This window comes from Vipera berus, assembly GCF_964194415.1.
Source record: "Vipera berus genome assembly, chromosome: 4".
Lineage (NCBI taxonomy): Eukaryota > Metazoa > Chordata > Lepidosauria > Squamata > Viperidae > Vipera > Vipera berus.
In genome coordinates this window covers 97,695,797-97,715,244 of record NC_138206.1, presented here as the reverse complement: position 1 = coordinate 97,715,244, position 19,448 = coordinate 97,695,797, and the positions used below count along the sequence as shown (strand labels likewise).

Below are 19,448 nucleotides of genomic sequence, written 5' to 3'. Positions count from 1 at the left end.
ACACCTCGTTCTATGTTGATTTTCACTTCAAGATCAAATGAAAGTATACCATATCATCAAGAGTAAAAGAATTGAAATGGAAATGGGCTGGTCACATAGCAAGAAGAAATGATGGCAGTCATGGCCCAAGGCAGTCATAGAATGAATTCCACTTGATAAAAAGCGTCCATTAAACAAGATGGATTGACGACATTAGCAAGTATTGCAGGTTGGAAACATGCAGAAGAGGCCTTCATCCTGCAATGTATATAGACAATGGCTAAAATGATGATGATGATATATAGTTACTTAGATATGCATTAATGGTGCCCTGTATTTCTTAAATTCTATGACATGGTCTGGTATTGTAAATAAATGAAAATAAATGAAGAGTGTGGTTACTGAAACAGGAGGAACAGCCATGTCATTTTGAATAAAAAAATAAGAAATTCCTCTATTTACTAATATTTGATGATTCAGCCGTTGATTAAAATTTCCAACAGAGAGAACTATAGAATACAGACTGGAATCAGAAGGTCACTGCTATACAAAAAAGGGAGGTGGGTATATCATGTATGATCACAGAAAGATTAATGCCTGAAAATGTGTGGAAAATTAGTTGATGTGACAAGTTAGCTTTTTTAATGTTGTGAAACTACTGATTAAATGTTGTTATATTAATTTATACTTTTAACAGAATAGTAGATAGAGAGTGGTTTTCTACCATTTTACACATGTTTAATTAATCTGAATTTTATCAACTCTTTCCATAGATGAAGAAGAGAATAAAATTAACAACATTGTGTTCTTTCATTCACTTTCTTGTCCAATTCATCAGAACTAAGTATATTTTATTTTAATAAACATTTTCCACTCTAATGTTCTAATCTACACCATCCCATCCCAAACTTAACCCTACGAAAAAAGGAAGTGGTTGCAGCTTTGTTTTCACTTCCGATAAATCAAACAGACATTCTCTACTGCATGATACAGGATAGAGATGCCACTTGAATTCTTTTGAATAAATCTCTTGTCATTTATTCAGGTAGAATTACCCATCTTCTTCTAAATAATTGTGAAGAAGCAATTAAATCTTGGCAAAGCCATTGCTGTGTGCATGAAAAAAACCCTGCCCCCCCTCAAAAAGTTATTTTAAATTTTTAGCATATTCCTCATGACTCATAAGATTCTATTCTAGTAACACATTTATTCCTCCTTGTATTCTTAAAACTCAACCACTGTTCAATACAGGTAGTCCTTGACTTACCACCATAATTGAGCCCAAACTTTATGTTGCTAAGTGAGAAATTTGTTAAGTGAGTTTTGCCCATTTTATGACTTTTCTTGCCACATTTGTTAAGTGAGTCACTTCAGTTGTTAAATTAGTAACACAATTGCTAACTGAATCTGGCTTCCCAATGGACTTTCTTGTCAGAAGGTCACAAAAGGTGATCAAATGACCCTGGGACACTGCAACCGTCATAAATATGAACTACTTGTCAAGCATCCAAATATAAATCACGAGACCATGAGGATGCTGCAATGGTCATAAGTGTGAAAAATGGTCATAAGTCCATTTTTGAGTGTTATTGTAACATCAAATGGTCATTAAATGAACTGTCGTAAGTCAAAGACTACCTGCAGTACTAGGTCATTCTGATTTGATTTAGACATTATCAATACTGTACTATGGTAAATAGCCCCATTTTTTAAAAGTAATTTCTACTTTACTTCAAGTTTCACTAAGTCATGTTGATTTCCTCCAAAGAGTTGTGTCCCACAATATTATCTACTATTTAAGTATTAATAGATTCCTCCATCATTTTACATATATTAATCTGGTAGTTATGGCAAATTAAAGCAACATCTTTTAATTTTCTCCATATGACCCATTCATATTGTTGGCAAAAGAATTTAAGGATCAACTCAGGACTTCTCAGTAATTTTCCATATTTGTTTCCCAGCTTCCTCCAACTTGTCATGCTAGTGGCAAATTATAGTCTCAACACATTCAGAGGACATCAAGTTGAGAAAGATACTCTACCTGATAAAGAAATGAATGATAAAGTAATGAACAATATCTAGTAGGAATCTGTTGGATCCAATGCTTTTAATGAGATATAATATGCTCTAATATGCTAATGAAACATGGACCTCACAATCAATACAAAAGCTATGAGATACAAGAGCCATGGAAAGATACATGTTTGGCATTACAAGACAAGATTGAAAGACCCGCACATGGATTAGAGAACAAAAAAAGTATATGCTATCATCAAGAGAGTAAAAGAACTGAGATGGAAATGGGCTGGTCACATAGCAAGAAGAACTGATGGCAGGTGGACCAAGGCAGTCATAGAATGGGTCCCACTTAATAAAAAACGTCCACGAAAGAGACCTAAAACAAGGTGGATCAATGACATCAGCAAATATTGCGGGCCCAACTGGCAAAAGAAATCTCAGGACTGTATTGGTTGGAAACATGTGGAAGAGGTCTTCATCCTGCAATGGATAGACAATGGCTAGAATGATGATGAAATGATGATGTAGTTGAAGAGTGACAAACACATTTTACAGATGACACTACAATATTAGGTATGAGCAAACTACTTCATGTGCGAACATGGTACATCAACACATATATTTTTGATTTTTAAAAAATGCCTGACTTTCAGATTTACTCCCTCCCCCCGCCTGCCTTTATGTGTCCCTCTCCAATAAGATCCCCCTGAACAAGCCATAAATGGGAAAATTGGACCAGGATGGCTGGTAATGGCATGGTGAGGGCAACCTGTAAAGAGCTTGATTTTAGTATCATGCAATTCCTGTGACAGTAATGGTGTCTATTACTGGTATTATGATGGGTGGGACTGAAGAACACCACAATGTTGAGGGAGGAGTTATTCCCCCACAGCTAAAAGGCAAAGTGGTTGTAAGTTTTAAGCTTCAGTCAAACAAAACGATCATAAAATTACATTCAGTTCCTCATACTCTACACAGGGCAGAGGATTCATAAAGCCATCCAGAAAAGGAAACACCTCTCTTTTTGGTCAAACATTGCTTTATGTCTTCTAAATATATCTTGAAATCATGATATAAAAAGAACACATTTACTGTCAAGTATAGACAAGTATAGACAAGTAGGGACGCGGTGGCTCAGTGGGTTAGGATGCTGAGCTTGTCGATCAGAAGGTCGGCAGTTTGGTGGGTCAAATCCCGAGTGCCGCGTAACAGAGTGAGCGCCTGTTACTCGTCCCAGCTTCTGCCAACCTAGTAGTTCGAAAGCATGTAAAAATGCAAGTAGAAAAATAGGGACCACTACGGTGGGAAGGTAACAGCGTTCTGTGTGCCTTTGGCGTCTAGTCATGCCAGCCACATGACCACGGAGACGTCCTCGGACAAGCACTGGCTCTTCGGCTTTGAAACGGAGATGAGCACCGGCCCCTAGAGTTGGAAACGACTAGCACGCATGTGCGGGGGAACCTTTACCTTTTTATAGACAAGTATAGAAGATAAAGACTTTAAAATTATGTGATTATTAGCTCATGTGATTATTAGCTCATAGTCCAAGACATACCACTTTGGCAAACTATATTTTCAGATCATACACAGGTTTCTCTTCAGACTTTATAAAACTTTCATCTTCATTTGTGTATTTTCTTTTTATGACTATCTTGTTTTATTTCTGTTCATTGCCCAAGTTGCTTATGTGAGATGGCTGGCTGGATAAATGAATGAATAGGTAAATAAGCAATCAACAAGCATGTAACCTTACTTATTGGACTGCTAATTGCTTCACTGGAGGACCTAAAATTTGCTGTTTCTGCAGTTACAATTTAGTGAATGGCTAACTTGACTAAGTACAGTTACGAAGTACAGCCCAAAGCTGTTAAGATTGTTGACTGAGCAGGGACAAAAATAGCCAGAGAAATGATTGAAGCCTGGGAAATTGGCCCCTTGACAGTTGACAGGAATGCTGATTTGCATCAGCTTACCAGGTACTTAGGAGCTGAGGGTGCGGCAGCACAAGAAAACAACAATCAACGACTTAATAGCTGGCCATCAACATCCAAAGAACACACAAAAGCCACACACAATGAGGCACCACATAAATACAGAAGCACCACATAAATACTATGCATAGAATTGCCCAGTGCATACATACTGCAGACTGAGTAGTTCCAGTACAAATCTGAAAGTTTGGAAGAACAAATCACTGGTCTTGCTGACCAACTCAGATTGGATCCTGCAACATTATCCTGGGACATGTATATTTGCCTTCATTTGTGTGATTAAGTACAAGTTACTTTCCATATATTCACGGTATTTTTGTTTTTTAAATGTTTAAAATATTTTGTGAAAGTAAACATATTTACACTTAGAATTTGCCATCTCAAGAGGAATACAATAAATCCTTAAATAACAGTAAACGATTTAGCCTGTACAAAATTCCTAGTAAAGCACATTAAGACACGAGTTTGCACAACATGCTTAACTGGATCTACAACAGGATAGTAAAAGGCTAGTTTTAACCTCAAGTAGTCTTGGCTCTGGATAGCAGCCAAAACCATCAACTCTAACAATAAAAACTCACAGACTCACCTGACTACCATACTGGAGAAAAGACAGGTCTTAACAGCCTTCTGAAAAACCACCAGGTTTAGGGCCAACCTAATCCTGGATAGGAATTATGTTCCAGCAGCAACAGAAAAGGCATGCTTCCTGGACTTATCAGATAACACTCCTTAAAAGATGAAGCCCAGAATGTGTCCCTTCTGCCAGACCTGATGGAGCAGAGATAATTGGAGAAAGACAGTTCCTCAAATATCCTGGCCTGTGTCATGACAAGCAGCACAATGAATTGCATTCAGAAACCGACTGGGAGCCAGTGCACTTCCCAAAGCAAAGGCATAACATGTGTGTACCAAAGGATACCCATAATTATTTGCATCAACTGTAGCTTCAGATATTCTTCAATAGCATCTCCACGTAGAATGCAGTAATAACAATTCATTTAATGGCTGTTCAAAGTTACAACAGTAACTGTAAAAAATGATCATTTTTCACATTTATGACCATTACAGAATCCCCATGGTCATTTGATCAAAATTCAGACACTTGGCAACTTACTCATAGTTATGATGGTTGCAGTGTGCCAGGGTCATGGGATCACCTTTTGCAACCTTTGTCAAGCAAAGCCAATGGGGAAGCCAGATTGACTTTACAATTACAACCATGTTACTAATTTAACAACTGCAGCGATTCACTTAACAACTGTGGCAAGAGAGATAATAAAATGGGACAAAATTCACTTAACAACTGTCTCACTTAGCAACAGAAACTGTGTCTCATATCCGTTTCTGGATTGTGTCCCAATTTTTGTCTCATATCCAGACATGAAAGCTGACTGAAGGATGCAGAAAATCTGTTTTATCCAGGAACTTCTGAAGCTGCAGAACAGGCTGAATATAAGACAAAAGTCATCTAACCTACTGGGGTCTAGCAATGGTTTCTTGAGAAGGGACCACCTCCTCCTTAAGCATTGAAAGGACCAGCCACTCTGATGGATGCATTCCCAATTGCCAAAAAAAAACACCACCCACATTATCCTCCAGGAAATCTTAGTTAATCAGGAGGAGCATGGGTCTAGTTTCTTACCCATGATTAATGTTGACTATAGTTTTTAAAAAATCTGTTAAGGGACAGTTGTTTGGTATCTGCATTATTAGATTTTAAGTATCAAAATTTGGATTTTCCATTTTGAATCTAAATGGCAAAATTGCAGACAAAACAATGGAGATAATGGTAGTTCTGATCATCATTCCAGAAATTTACTTCATAGTTATTCATGATAAATAAAACTAGTCCTTTGGTTATCACATTAACAAATTTGGGAGCGCAAAGGCACATCTCCATTATCACAGGGAACTTTCAGAAATATAGTCATTTATTATTGTTTTTCAATTAAAGTATGTTCTTCATTTAAAAATAAACAGAAAATCTTCCATTTTGAAGAACATATGGAACTCTAAGCGGCCTATGTAGAAATACACAGAAAAAGTTTAAAAAGACCACTTTTGATGGGGTAATGTATGATAATGAGATAGGAACAAGTTTCATTTTCTTTTAAAATATTAGAAAATAGTTCCATATAAACAAGGAAAACTTTGAAGAATACCATTCAGGGTATAGTTTGAAATTATGCCAAAAGCACTATGCAATTGTGTCTAGGCTCCTGCCTCTCACACAAAGGGAGCAACATCTGTTAAAAATATATCAAAAGACAACTGTTTCCTTTCATCTGCCCAAATAATCAGCTTAAGCATTTTTTATTCTGAAAACAAAAATGAAAAACCTTAATTTTCTTGTTCATTCTTGCAAACATTTCAGTTTTCAAGCAGCTAATAAAACAGAACAAATAATGCAGTGTTATTGTGAACTAAATTATTAAACGATAAAAGTCTAACATACATAAATGAAAGATGTATAAATCCAAGCAGAAAAGATTGAAGAAAGAAAAACGTTAAGCAGGGATGGGGAACTGCGAATAGACACAGGTCTCTGCCCATGAGAAGGTAAAGTGCAGACAATTCTGGTAAAAGTAAATTCAGGCAGCTCTATTGCATGTTTGATCACACATAGTCCTTCTCCCCTGAGAAAAAAGTGCACTTAGCAGGAACCATCTTACACAAGACAAACAATTTGAAACAAGACAAATTGGATGGTGATGTTTCCTCACGTTGTCCTGTGAACATAAATGCTCCCCCATAAATGTTGGGGAGCGGGATGAAAAGGAGCGATATCAGGGCATTTAGCCACCACTCCTGATGTTAGGCAGCAGGGCAAGAGAGGTAGTGCCTGGCTTCTGAACTGGAAACTGATAACATAAAATCAAATCTTAATTTATAGACTGTTAGCCATAGTTCTAAGATTTACCAACTATTAAGAAACCATAGATGTAAATTTATAAATAACGCCTCAGAAGTGAGACAGTTAGATGTAAAGGTGGATATGATAGAACATATGAGCTCATTGCCAATAACAGGAAATATCTGGTTGGTTTTTTTTTCTGGATTTATACCGATATTTCCTGTCCATAGCCACAACTGTGTCAAATTTTGTGATCCAAGGTGAAAGGAAATTAATAAGACCAGTGAAACAGAAACTGCATTCTCATAACATAGTTAAGTATGTAACTGGGGGTTCACATGCATAGGAACATCTGAACTGAGCCCCAGTAGATTCAATCATTCCATCCAATCCATTAATCTTATTCTGATTACTTAAACTAAGAAAAATTGCTGAAGAAAAAGTGACGGCCTCCACACTGCAGAAGAGGGCAATTATTAATGGAACCTTGTTAGTATTTTCCTTTCACAGGAGAGAACATGGATAAATTCCCCAAGGAGTTATTTTTGATCAAGTTTGTGTATCTGTATGTTGACAGAACTACTAAAACATTATAACTATAATGTTATAACACGGTAACCAGTCAACTCAACTGAGCAGGTTAAGCATATGGTCAGAAGAGGACCAGAATATACTAATTACTGTTAACAGATATCTCATTGGTGATGAAGCCATCTGGCTTTTTTAAAAAATGAAACATTTTGTATTTCTATTAATTTTTTTTAATAAATAGGCTTGGTTCATGCTAATTACCTAGCCAGCACCATTAAAAGATGGAATATCTGTAGTTAAACAACATGTTTATTTAAAATGTTAACCTTGTGTAGATTTCTGTGACATTAATACGATGTGTCAACCCAACCCATTTGGTTGGGTTCTGATTCACTGAATTATGCAAATCTAGAAAACCAAATTAAGCATGTTTAAACATATACAAATGTGGAATGATAAAAAGATGGAAATGTTAGCTTATTTTACTCATTTTCTTAGTGAGTTTCTGATAAAAAAAAGTTACTAGACACCTGGAACAGTATGTGAGACAGCTAATTTTTTTCTTCATCTCTAGCCATATTTAGTTCCTTGTAACTAAAAGGATTTTTCTGATATCAAATATTATACTTCCAAGACAAGGCACAATGCTATTATCTATTCACCTCTACGACAAGGAATGCACTGCAATCACCACTTCCTCTCTGCTTTGGAAATAGTTCCTGTATTTGCTAAAACTAGGTATGTAATTACGTGCAAGAACTTCTCTATAAAGATCTGTAGAATTCTTACTGACATTTAAAACTAGTTCACACACTACTGTTGTGACTTGTTTTTCACTTGCTAGGATGTGAAAATTCATTAGAATTCAGCATTATGTGGAACTCAAACTATTTTTATTCATTAAAAAAATCAAACTGAAAAATCCTGGCCAGTGAGTGTAGGAGGGATAGTATAAAGAGAGGTTCTGTCAATGTCCTTGTGACCTTCTTCCTGACATGCCTCACATTGTTCTCTGCCCCACTAACTTACCAGCAGGTCAACTATCTTTTATCACTCACATTATGCAAATTTGCTATTATGTGATTGATCATTTTCCTTTGAAAATTCCCTTTATATTTAAAAAATACATTATGAGATTTGTGCCAACATATTCAATTTGTGCCAAAGGTCTAGAAACAACCCGAGCCTTCTTCCTGCCAAATCACTTTCTGCCCTCACTCATACTTTTACCATCATGTTATATAGTTCTTCTGGTTTTGCTTGCTATCTTGCACTTAATTCTATACCTGAATGACTATTACTATGGGGTTAAAATGGCCCTCAACATCTTGTCCAATCACTTACCCAAAATGTAATACCAGAAAAAAATAATGGACACCAAAACTTGGGAAAGATTGCTTGTCATAGAACAAGCTTTTAACTTGGAAAAATCTACATGTGTGCAACATAGCAATCTATGCTAATAAAATTCATAATGCCATGATCATTCTACCTCTTAGTCTGTCCTGATAATCAAGTGCATTAGAAATCCTGCTGTATGAAAGATGTAGAAAGGCTACATAGAACATGAGATAAAATGTATTTGAATAACCCGGTGCTTAAGAATAAAGGTTCTAAAAATGTATGACATTTGTCAATGTATCTGGGTTACAAAATTTATACCATATCCACCACCTGCTTTTTTCCACTGATTCGGTGTCTTGCTTTATGCAAATTTGCTTTGTTTTCAGGAAATGTGACCTAGCGTAAAGCAAGTAGAACCTGTATTTTGTTTAAATTCCCCGTTTGGTAATGGAACCTATTATTTTAGCTCACAAGCCAGTGTTTGAACCACGTCATTGGGCTGATCAAGACTTCTCTGGAACATGACCTGCCTCAGCAACACAAGAGAGCTCCCACTGTTCTGTACTATGCTGTCCAAACAGGGTCAATCAGTCTATATTTAGTAACTTGAAGAGAATAGTCTTCCAGGTTGTTGCTATTTGAATCACAATAATCAAAAGGAGAGGAACATATTCAGGTATGGACATACAAACCATTCACAGCAGCACTTGAGACAAACCTGAACCTGGACACATTTCCATGTATGACTATGAGAGTGTCAAATTCACTGAGAATATGAGGAACTATTGTACGTTGAGGGTGGTGATAGGTCTACACATCTCTAAGAGCTTGTGTATATACACAAAGCTCCGAATTAAGGAACTTTTGTATACACTCTTACTTGTACATGCTTGAGAACAATGTATGTCAACATGTACACAATTAACTAGAACTCACCATAACTATTACAGTACACTAGTGTGAGAATTTATATATCTCCCTTCCCACCCCCTTATCTGCTTTCATTTTCCTCCTCTTTTATCTGAACAGATTTTGGACAGCTTTGCTGGCATGGGGTTCTCAAATTTTGTTGGGGAAATGGATGTAGTCTCTATCTTGGGAATTTTAAAATTGTGGAGAGCTATGAGCATCTCAAAACAACTTAAAAAAATAATCTGATCAGATTTATAGTATAGATGGTACCTTGCTCAATAGTAGCAACTGTGAGAGGGATCTTAGAGTCCTAGTGGACAATCACTTAAATATGAGCCAGCAGTGTGCTGCAGTTGCCAAAAAAGCTAACACAGTGTTAGGCTGCAATAACAGAGGGACAGAATCAAGAACACGTGAAGTATTAATACCACTTTACAATGCCTTGTGCCCTTGAGGACCACTCGGAGGCTCCAACTGGTACAGAATGCAGCCGCGAGAGTTGTGTTGGGAGTTTCCCGATACTCCCATGTTACACCCTTGCTCCGCGAGCTGCATTGGCTCCCAGTTGTCTTCCGTGTGAGATTCAAGGTGCTGGTAATGACCTACAAAGCCCTTCATGGCATGGGTCCGGAATACCTCAGGGAGCACCTGTGGCCGGCATCAACTTCCCTCCGCCCAGTGCGCTCCCACAGAGAGGGCCTCCTCAGGGTGCCACCGGTCAAAGAATGTCGACTGGTGGCCCCCAGGGGGAGGGCGTTCTCTGTGGACACGCCGGATTTATGGAACCATCTTCCGGTTGAGCTCCGGATGGCACCCGACCTTCGCTCCTTCCGGTGCGATCTAAAGACCTACCTGTTTGAACAAGCCAGCCTGGCCTGATGGGTGATGGGTTTGGGTTTTATTGCTTTTTATGTATTTTAACTTATTGTTATAGTTTTTGGGCATCTTGTTTAATCTCTTTTAATTTTTGTATTCTTGTCTTTTAACATGTATTGCCCTGTTCACCGCCCTGAGTCCTTCGGGAGAAGGGCGGTATACAAATACAATATTATTATTATTATTATTATTATTATTATTATTATTATTATTATTATTATTATTATTATTATTATTATTATTATTATTATTATTATTATTATTATTATTACAATGCCTATTTAACTTATATGCAGAGCACATCATGAGAAAGGCAGGGCTAGATGAATCAAAAGTTGGAATTAAGATTGCCCGGAGAAATATCAACAAGCTAAGATATGCAGATGATACCACTCTAATGGCAGAAAGAACTAAAGAGCCTCTTGTTGCAGGTGAAGAAGGAGAGTGCAAAAGTTGGACTGAATCTAAACATTAAGAAAACCAAGATCATGGCATCCAGCCCTCTCAATTCCTGGCAAATAGATGGGGAAGAAATGGAGGTAGTGACAGATTTTATTTTCCTGGGCTCCAAGATCACTGCAGATGGGGACTGTAGCCAAGACAGAATACTATAAAGCAGGGACATCACCCTGCCAACAAAAGTGCGTATAGTCAAGGCTATGGTCTTCCCAGTTGCAAAGTATAGCAGTGAAAGTTGGACCATAAGAAAGGCTGAGCGCCAAAGAATTGAGGCCTTTGAACTATGGTGCTGGAGAAGACTCCTGCAAGTCCCTTGGACTGCAAGGCGATCAAACCGGTCAGTCCTAGAGGAGATCAACCGTGACTGCTCTTTAGAAGGCCAGATGCTGAAGTTGAAACTCAAATACTTTGTCCACCTAATGAGAAGGAACGACTCACTGGAGAAGAGCCTAATGCTGGGAAAGATTGAGGGCAATAGAAGAAGGGGACGACAGAGAATGAGGTGGCTAGATGGAGTCACTGAGGCAGTAGATGTGAGCTTAAATGGATTCCAGAAGATGGTAGAGGACAGGAAGGCCTGGAGGAACGTTGTCCATGGGGTCGCGATGGGTCGGACATGACTTTGTAGCTAACAACAACAACGCCTTGGTAAGACCACACTTGGAATACTGCATCCAGTTTTGGTCACGATGTAAAAAAGATGTTGAGACTCTAGAAAGAGTACAGAGAAGAGCAACAAAGATGATCAGAGGTTTGGAGGCTAAAACATATAAAGAACAGTTGCTGGAATTGAGTATGTCTAGTTTAAAGAAGAGAAGGACGAGGGGGGACATGATAGTAGTGTTCCAATATCTCAGGGGCTGCCACAAAGAAGAGGGAGTCAAGCTATTTTCCAAAGTGCCTGAAGGCAGGACAAGAAGCAACAGATAGAAACTAATCAAGGAGAGAAGCAACCTAGAACTAAGGAGAAACTTCCTGACAGAACAATTAACCAGTGGAACAACCTGCCTCCAGAAGCGGTGAATGCTCCAACACTGGAAGTTTTTAAGAAGAGACTAGACAGCCATATGTCTGAAATGTTATAAGGTTTCCTGCCTGAGCAGGGGGTTGAACTAGTTGACCTCCAAGGTCCCTTCCAACTTCATTATTATTATTATTATTATTATTATTATTATTATTATTATTGTTGTTGTTGTTGTTGTTGTTGTTGTTGTTGTTGTTGTTGCTGCTGCTTCTGCTGCTGCTGCTGCTGCTGCTCAGATACAACATTTAGCATTGTCAGATTTCTGAATTTTGCCCCACTTTACCTATACAAGGCCAAAGTCTGAAAACCTCTATGGTATATAGATTAAAATATTATTATTAAAAATTAACATCAGGGCCATGCTTGGTCTTCACTGAATGGCAATACTCTTTTGTCATGAAAGCTTATTACCATTTCCAAATCCTGACATTTTATACTGTTTGTTCCTTTTCTTTCCCTCCTCTCAACAGTTGCAGGGCAACAATAACATGTTAACTGAAAACCAAACAGATTTTTTGCATTTGCTGACATGTGCAAACTGCATATCTATTTTAAAGAAAGCTTTATATAACATATAAGGGGAAGTAAAGAGAAAAAGCAATTCAGTACGGTGATGGAAAATGATTGTCATAAAAGAAACTATAACCCCACATTATTTGTCAAAATGTTGCATTTTAGTGGGAGTGCTTTCAATTATAATTATAATCTTTTAATTATAGTTATAATCAGGAGAAGAGAGGAGGCAGTTGCAGAACTAAAAACAGTAAACTACAAGTCTATTTTACTCAAATTGAAGGATTATGACTATGGCAGTTGAGGGGGTTTCCCACATTCTGGGAAAGACCCCACTCTGGATTTTTTTTACAAAAATTCACTTTAAGTGATAGGAATTTACTAAAAGGAAGGTGACTTAGAGAAGATATATATATATATATATATATATAAGTAGAGATATGCAACCACATTTACTGTCACGTTGCATTTTCTGTGCATTAACAATCTGCATAGAACATTTCTTCCATATGTTATATATGTTTGGAACAAAGCTGCCAAAAGAAAAATTGCAGCCAGTGTGTATGTATATGAATTTTCAGAAATTTTCAGTTATGAAAATTGGTATGTGAACTTACAAAATACGTGCCTTTTAATGTTTGTTTCCTTAGGCAAGTAGCTAAATAAGATCATCCAAGCCCTTGATTATATGTAATGTCTACGCAACATCAGCTTTCCTAACTTCATGTTTGGTAGATGAGTTGGGTTTCAAGTTCCATAATCTCATTGACTAAATTGGCTGCAGATTAAGGAAGTTAATATGGAAGGCACAAAATTGAGAAGATCTGATTTATTCATTTTACTAAATTTCCATGCCTCTCATCTCGCCAAGGAAATTCCAGGTGGCTTATAGTTATTTATATCATCACAGATCTGCTGGAATGTAGCCTCAGCAGCTATTATGAATTTTCATTATAGAAGTTATATATTATACATGTGATCAATCAAAAATTTCATTTAAGCAGTATTGGACTCTCCAGAGACTATATCTGAAAGAACAGGTTTTGTGATCTTGAACTAAATGACAACACTTTGGAATGTAACTCATTGGAAACCTAATTATGGTTTTATCAAGCATGAGTGTGGCTAAAAGTCAGTTTAAGAAATTAGAAAAGTGATATTATTCCAGATCAGAAATGTATAATCTTGTCAGATGCAATCAACCAGAATCACCTGTAGACAGGCCCAAACAGGTACTTTATTGTTAATCACCTATATTACAAGAATTTTGCCAGACAAATTTTGCCAAATTTCATAATACTCTGTTTCGTTCTTATTTTTGATCTCTAGGGTTAACCTGTCCATTTCAGCGCAGGATAAAATTTTATCTATTATTTCTTCTTCAGTGGGTGTTTCCTTTCTTTTCCATTTTTGGGCATATGCCAGTCTTGCTGCGGTTAAGATATGTACTAATAAGTAGAGAGATGCTTTACTGAGATTATTGTTAATAATCCCTAATAAAAAGATTTCTGGTTTTAAATCAATTTTTTGTCGTAATATTTCTTCCAACCAACTTTTTATCCGCTGCCAAAACAATTTCACTTCTAAACATTCCCACCACATATGATAGTAAGTCCCCGGAAGCCTTCTGCATTTCCAGCACATTGGTGAGATTTTTTTATCTATTTTTATCTATTTTTGCTAACCTTGTAGGGGGAAGATGCCACCTATAAAACATCTTGTACAAATTCTCTTTATAGGAGGTGGCTAGCGTTAACCTCCTATTTGTACAATTGGTTAGAGTTAAGGAGGATCGCTGAGACAAACATTGTTTGATAAAGTAAGGATTTCTTATTAGCATCTATATAATGGACATAACTGAAAGATATGTAAATATAACGCTGAGGACTGTCTGACAGTTTACTAAAAAACCCCGACAGATGTTATATGTACAGTTTGTTATACTCGGTCCTGTTATAGACTGTATTTTAGGTTTTTGTTATTTCTTTCTGTAACATAAGACAATACTAATAGTAGTGTTGTAGCTAGGGAAGTTGAATCATGTCCACTTTTGTTTCTAAATGTATATTTAATAAAATTTTCTTTAAAAAAAAGAATTTTGCCAGACTGCCTGCACATATAGACCTAAGGATTTGATCTCAGATGTTTCCTCCTCTGAACTGACTCTAAACTGGAATGTCTCTTTAGTTCCCCTGGCAGAGCCCCTTCCACCACAGATCCACAATTCCACATTTTTGGAAAAGGCAGTATTTTCTACTAATCAAAAGATACAGCAATATATGTTAGTTGTAGCAAAGATACTGTGATATTTTACAGTTAATGTTTTGTATTGATTATATTAGTGTATTTATTAATAAACCAGTGACAAATAGTCCTCAACTTACAACCACAATTAGGCCCAAAATTTTGGTTGTAAGTCATTGTAATTGTTATGCAAGTTACCCACATAACAACTTCATTCAATGACTGCAATCTCAGTCCCAGCTGTGGTTGTTAAATGACTGCATGGGTCATTAAATGGACAGAGTGAAAGAGCTGCCTGCTAAGAGAGGGCAGGATGAAGAAAAGAAGCTCGAATCCCAAAGGCCCATGTTTTGTTTCTCCAGCCCATTGCAGGCCTTCTTCTCTCCTCCATGTGTGAAGGGAACTGCTGCACTGGGGTGGAAAAAGGAAGCTTGGATTTTAGGATCTGAACTTCCTTTCTTCCCCATCTGCCACAGAAGTTTCCCTCCCCTCCATGCCCTAGCCTTTCTACCATTCAGAAACATTGCATTTGCTTGTTTTTCTGGCTAGAAAGCTAGCCAACACAGTGTTTCTGAAGGCAAGAAAGGCTGATCTTCAGGATGTAAGCTTCTTTTCTCCAGCCCAGTGCTGAAATTCCCTTCTGCACATGGAATCTGAGCTTAATTTCTCCAGCCTGCTGCAGAAGTTCTCCCCCCCCCCAACCCCATGCACAAAAGGGAGGCAAAACTGTTTGGCAGGTGGCAATAGTTTGCAAACTTTCCTGTCAGGCTCCCCCCTTTTCTGAGCTTTTCCATGGATTTTCTGAGGAAACCAGCAGAGAAGATTTCAGATGATTGCAGAATGCTTGGTAATCAGTTTTAAGCACAAACAGGTTGCCAAATTCCTGAAATGCAATCAAATGACCCTGTTGGGTGTAGCACTTATAACTTCAAGGGTGAACCATAGTTAACCTTTTCTAAGTACGTTGTAACTTCAAAAGGTCATTAAAGCGACCGGTTGTAAGTTGAGGATTACCTGTATTGATAAATACAATATGTAAGACTTTTTTTCTTTTTCTTTAGTGTTTTGGGAGTTGTTTTATATATATATCTATAAGCTGAGAACATTGACCAAGTAATGCCTATTATAGATATTATATAAACAAGTTCACAAATCAAAATTTCCTCTTCCTTAACATTGTTTTATATTGCCCAAAATAAAACTATGTACAGTATGTGTTTAAATAGGCACTTTCCTTTGTAGACAGATATTTTAAATAAAGAGGAACACATGGTTCTGTTAGCTATTCCTTATAAACTAAATTTCATTAAAACTTCAATTCTTCAATAAAATTCTTTAATTTCATTACCTCTGTTATAAAACTTTAAATTGTTATATAGTTTTTAGCTTTAAGTATTCTGCCCTTTAGTTTGTATACTTGGATAGGAAAGTTGCCTTAGAACTTTATTGAAGAATAAGATAGACAGACGCACTAGAAAAAGAATAAAAGATTTTGTGATCATGTGATAAAATTTCCAGTGACCAGAAAAATGATCCACTCATATGATCTGTAAAAATAATAATGGGGCTAGGAAAAACATTTCCTACAATTGCAGCAATGAAACATGGCAAAATTTAGAATCATTCAAGGGGACTTTCCAACCATGGTTCAGCAGAATATTTAGAACATTTATTTTATTATTTATGCACTTTATTAAATGTAGATGCTGCCCAACTCTCAACAACTCTGGACAGTTTCAGATTAAAAAATGTTAAAAGCAAGGGAAAAAAACAAAAGACAAAAAAGAGTAAAATGGGAAGAGCAACCAAGAAATGAAGGAAACAAAAAAATTACCCAATATAGTCCAAAGGAGGCTTCACTCACCCTTACTTAGGACTTGGGCAAAGAGCAAAGTCTTTAATTCCCCTCAAAACATTAGTAGGTTGGGAGATGTCCAGATTTGGGGGGAACCTCATTCCTGAGTGCAGGTGCTGCTACAGAAAAGGTACATTTTGGGGGTCCAAAAACTGTTTAATAAAAAAAATGGAGCATACCAACCCTTCCAAGAACTAATTGGTTGGACAGATAGTATGGGAGACAGGCAGCCATGTAGGGCTTTGTAGATTATGAACAGCACCTTGAATTTCACTCCAAAACAACAAGGCAACCAATGCAGCTCACAAACCAAATGGTTTATTGAGGTATGCCCATCATGCCCATAGCACTTTGTCCTGGACCATTTGAAGTTTTCAAGTGTGGTTCAAGAGCAGCCCATGTAGATTGCATTGCAGAAGTCAAGCCTTGAGGTGATCAGGGCATGAGTGACTGTAGGAAGGATTGTTAGTAGACTGTTCCAGATTTTAAAAAAAAACTGCCTAATTGTGTATATTCCTAAAGCAAACTGAATTTGGCAAATATGAAAGAAGAAAAAATACAGAGAAGTAAGAATTAAAGAAAAAACACATCCCATAGATGCTTTATTATACTTTAATGAAAAGCATCAAAGCAGTAATTAAAATAATTATACTTACCAGCCCACTTAAGGCTACAATCCAGATGTAAGACCCAGAGGTTAAAAGCTATAAAACAAAAATGTGTAATTTAAAATGGAATTTAGATTGTACAGTCCTTACGCTAATATTATTTCAACACTAACTCAAATACAGTAAAGGAGAGAATATCATAAATTACATTTTTGTTTTTGTGCAATAAAAGGGGCTCAAGTAATTGTTTAAATGTCATCGGTTTAGAGCAAGATTTGGTTCTGGAAGCAGAGAAACTGAAAAATCTGAATGAAGGCTGAATAAAATCTGAATAAAGCTGAATGAAAAAGTGGAACAAAAGGAGCTGAACATTTGCTGGGATTGCTAAGTTTTTTTATTGTAAAATTTCAGTTTGATTTAATAAAACTCTTTTCTCCAGAATGTATTATGAAAACCTTACAGTAAACATGTAAAAAAGTGCCTTTGTTTTTCATTAACCATCTATATATTCAAGAAAAAACCACAGCTTTTAAAAACAAATCAGGCAAGAAAAATACCAAGAATATACTCTTGCTCAGAAACTTATTTTAACTTACTTTATACTATGATGCTTACATCAAATAGAGCAATACTAATTAGAGATGTCTGTCTGTTTATCTATCCATCCATCGCATATACAATGAAACAATTATTTATTCCTCCCTGACACTGCTGCAAAAAGAACTGAAAATGAATATGTAACAAACTAAAAATGGCCAACTGCATTTTTCAGACTAACAAAGAGAATTAGGAAGGGTTGTTTAAAACTTTGCACGCTACCTTCAAAATCCAAACTATATTATGTCTATCGTCCTTTTTTTCTAAAATAAAACTTGCAATGTACAAAACACAAAATTTATCATATGTCAGATATTTAATTATTCTGCAAGAGAGATAACAGCATGATCTCAATTGCTGGCAGAATGAAAGAGTGATTATTTAACGGCACCTATCAGTTTGTTATGATAAGATTGGAAAGCACAGCAAAGAAAGTGAAGCTATGATAATATCTAGAAAAATGTCAAGAGTTGCTCTGCTTTTGCTGTAAAATGGAAATGCTTAATTAAGTAAGGAGTTGCAAAACATATTGGTCTGAATATTTAGGGAAGTGTAAAAATGTCATCCAGACTAAATCCATATTAATAGCCTGATCTGAAAGGCTGTTTACCAATGAAAAGCCATAGTTTATTATTGAAGTAGCTATCTGTCAAACAGATTACTTAAGTGTTATAGAATTATTTAAAAATGGAAGAAACAGAAGATAGGCATCTCCCCAACATAAATTATTCTCTTAGGCATGTTTTAAAAAAATAAAATTGTAGGATAAAATTGTAGGGAATAAATAATAAACAAATGAATTCATTAATCTAGGACAGGGATGTCAAACATTTTCCTCATTGCTGGCAATGAGGTGGGCGTGGTTTCGGCATGACGCATCTGGCCCATGGGCCGGGAGTTTGATATGCCTGGTCTAGGATGGAAATTTGAGTTCTATAGGAAATTTTAAACCAAAGTCCAATCAAAATCTATTACAAAATAAAATACTAAAAGCACTCTGAAAACTGGTTTCCCCATTGCTAGCAATTAAAAGTGGGGTAAAGCTATGGGATACATTAAGGTTTACCTTTCACTCACATGCAAGATACATATGTATTGAATATCATCACTAAGCTCCTATTGCTACCTGTATCAATTTACTGGGTATCTGCAGATTTACGCTACAGTGTTTAGTGCATTTTTAAAAATCAGCTTTGGAATTCTTAGGACTAAATATTTGGAAATAAGGGTTATTGTTCCAGGAGTTTCTAGAAAATAGTGGGTGCAAATGGAAAATGAAGAACTGCTAAATTGAGGCAAAACAAATTAACACATACAAACCTGCAAACCCAATATATAAACCAGCGTCTTGTTTGTGATGGAAAATTGTCCTAGAATTTGTGTCACTTGTACTCTTGGAATGGAGGAATAAAATGGAACAAAAAGAGCAAATACAGGCCCCAAGCTGTTGAGACAAAATATATGCAAAAATGGAATATCAACAGAATTCTTACAGAAGTTATTAACTCTCTTCCTTAACTATTTTGAATAATCAAATGCATCTTAGTACTTTTTAAAGTATTAAATACTGTAGCCAGTTTACTAACAGATACATTTCAAATACCACAAGTTTTTTTTTGTTTAAATTAGCCTTTAA

General features: G+C 36.5%; 1 protein-coding gene across 1 annotated transcript in view; it reads right to left on the bottom strand.

Annotated features, from left to right (window-relative positions):
• UBAC2 (UBA domain containing 2) overlaps positions 1–19,448 on the bottom strand; it is a 110,330-nt gene that overhangs the window by 25,325 nt on the left and 65,557 nt on the right. Inside the window, exons 5-6 of the mRNA XM_081326964.1 lie at positions 19,133–19,256; positions 17,264–17,311 (exon numbers count right to left, since the gene is read on the bottom strand). Of these exons, the coding sequence (XP_081183090.1) occupies positions 17,264–17,311; positions 19,133–19,256 (172 nt within the window). The remainder of the gene's footprint in view (positions 1–17,263; positions 17,312–19,132; positions 19,257–19,448) is intronic.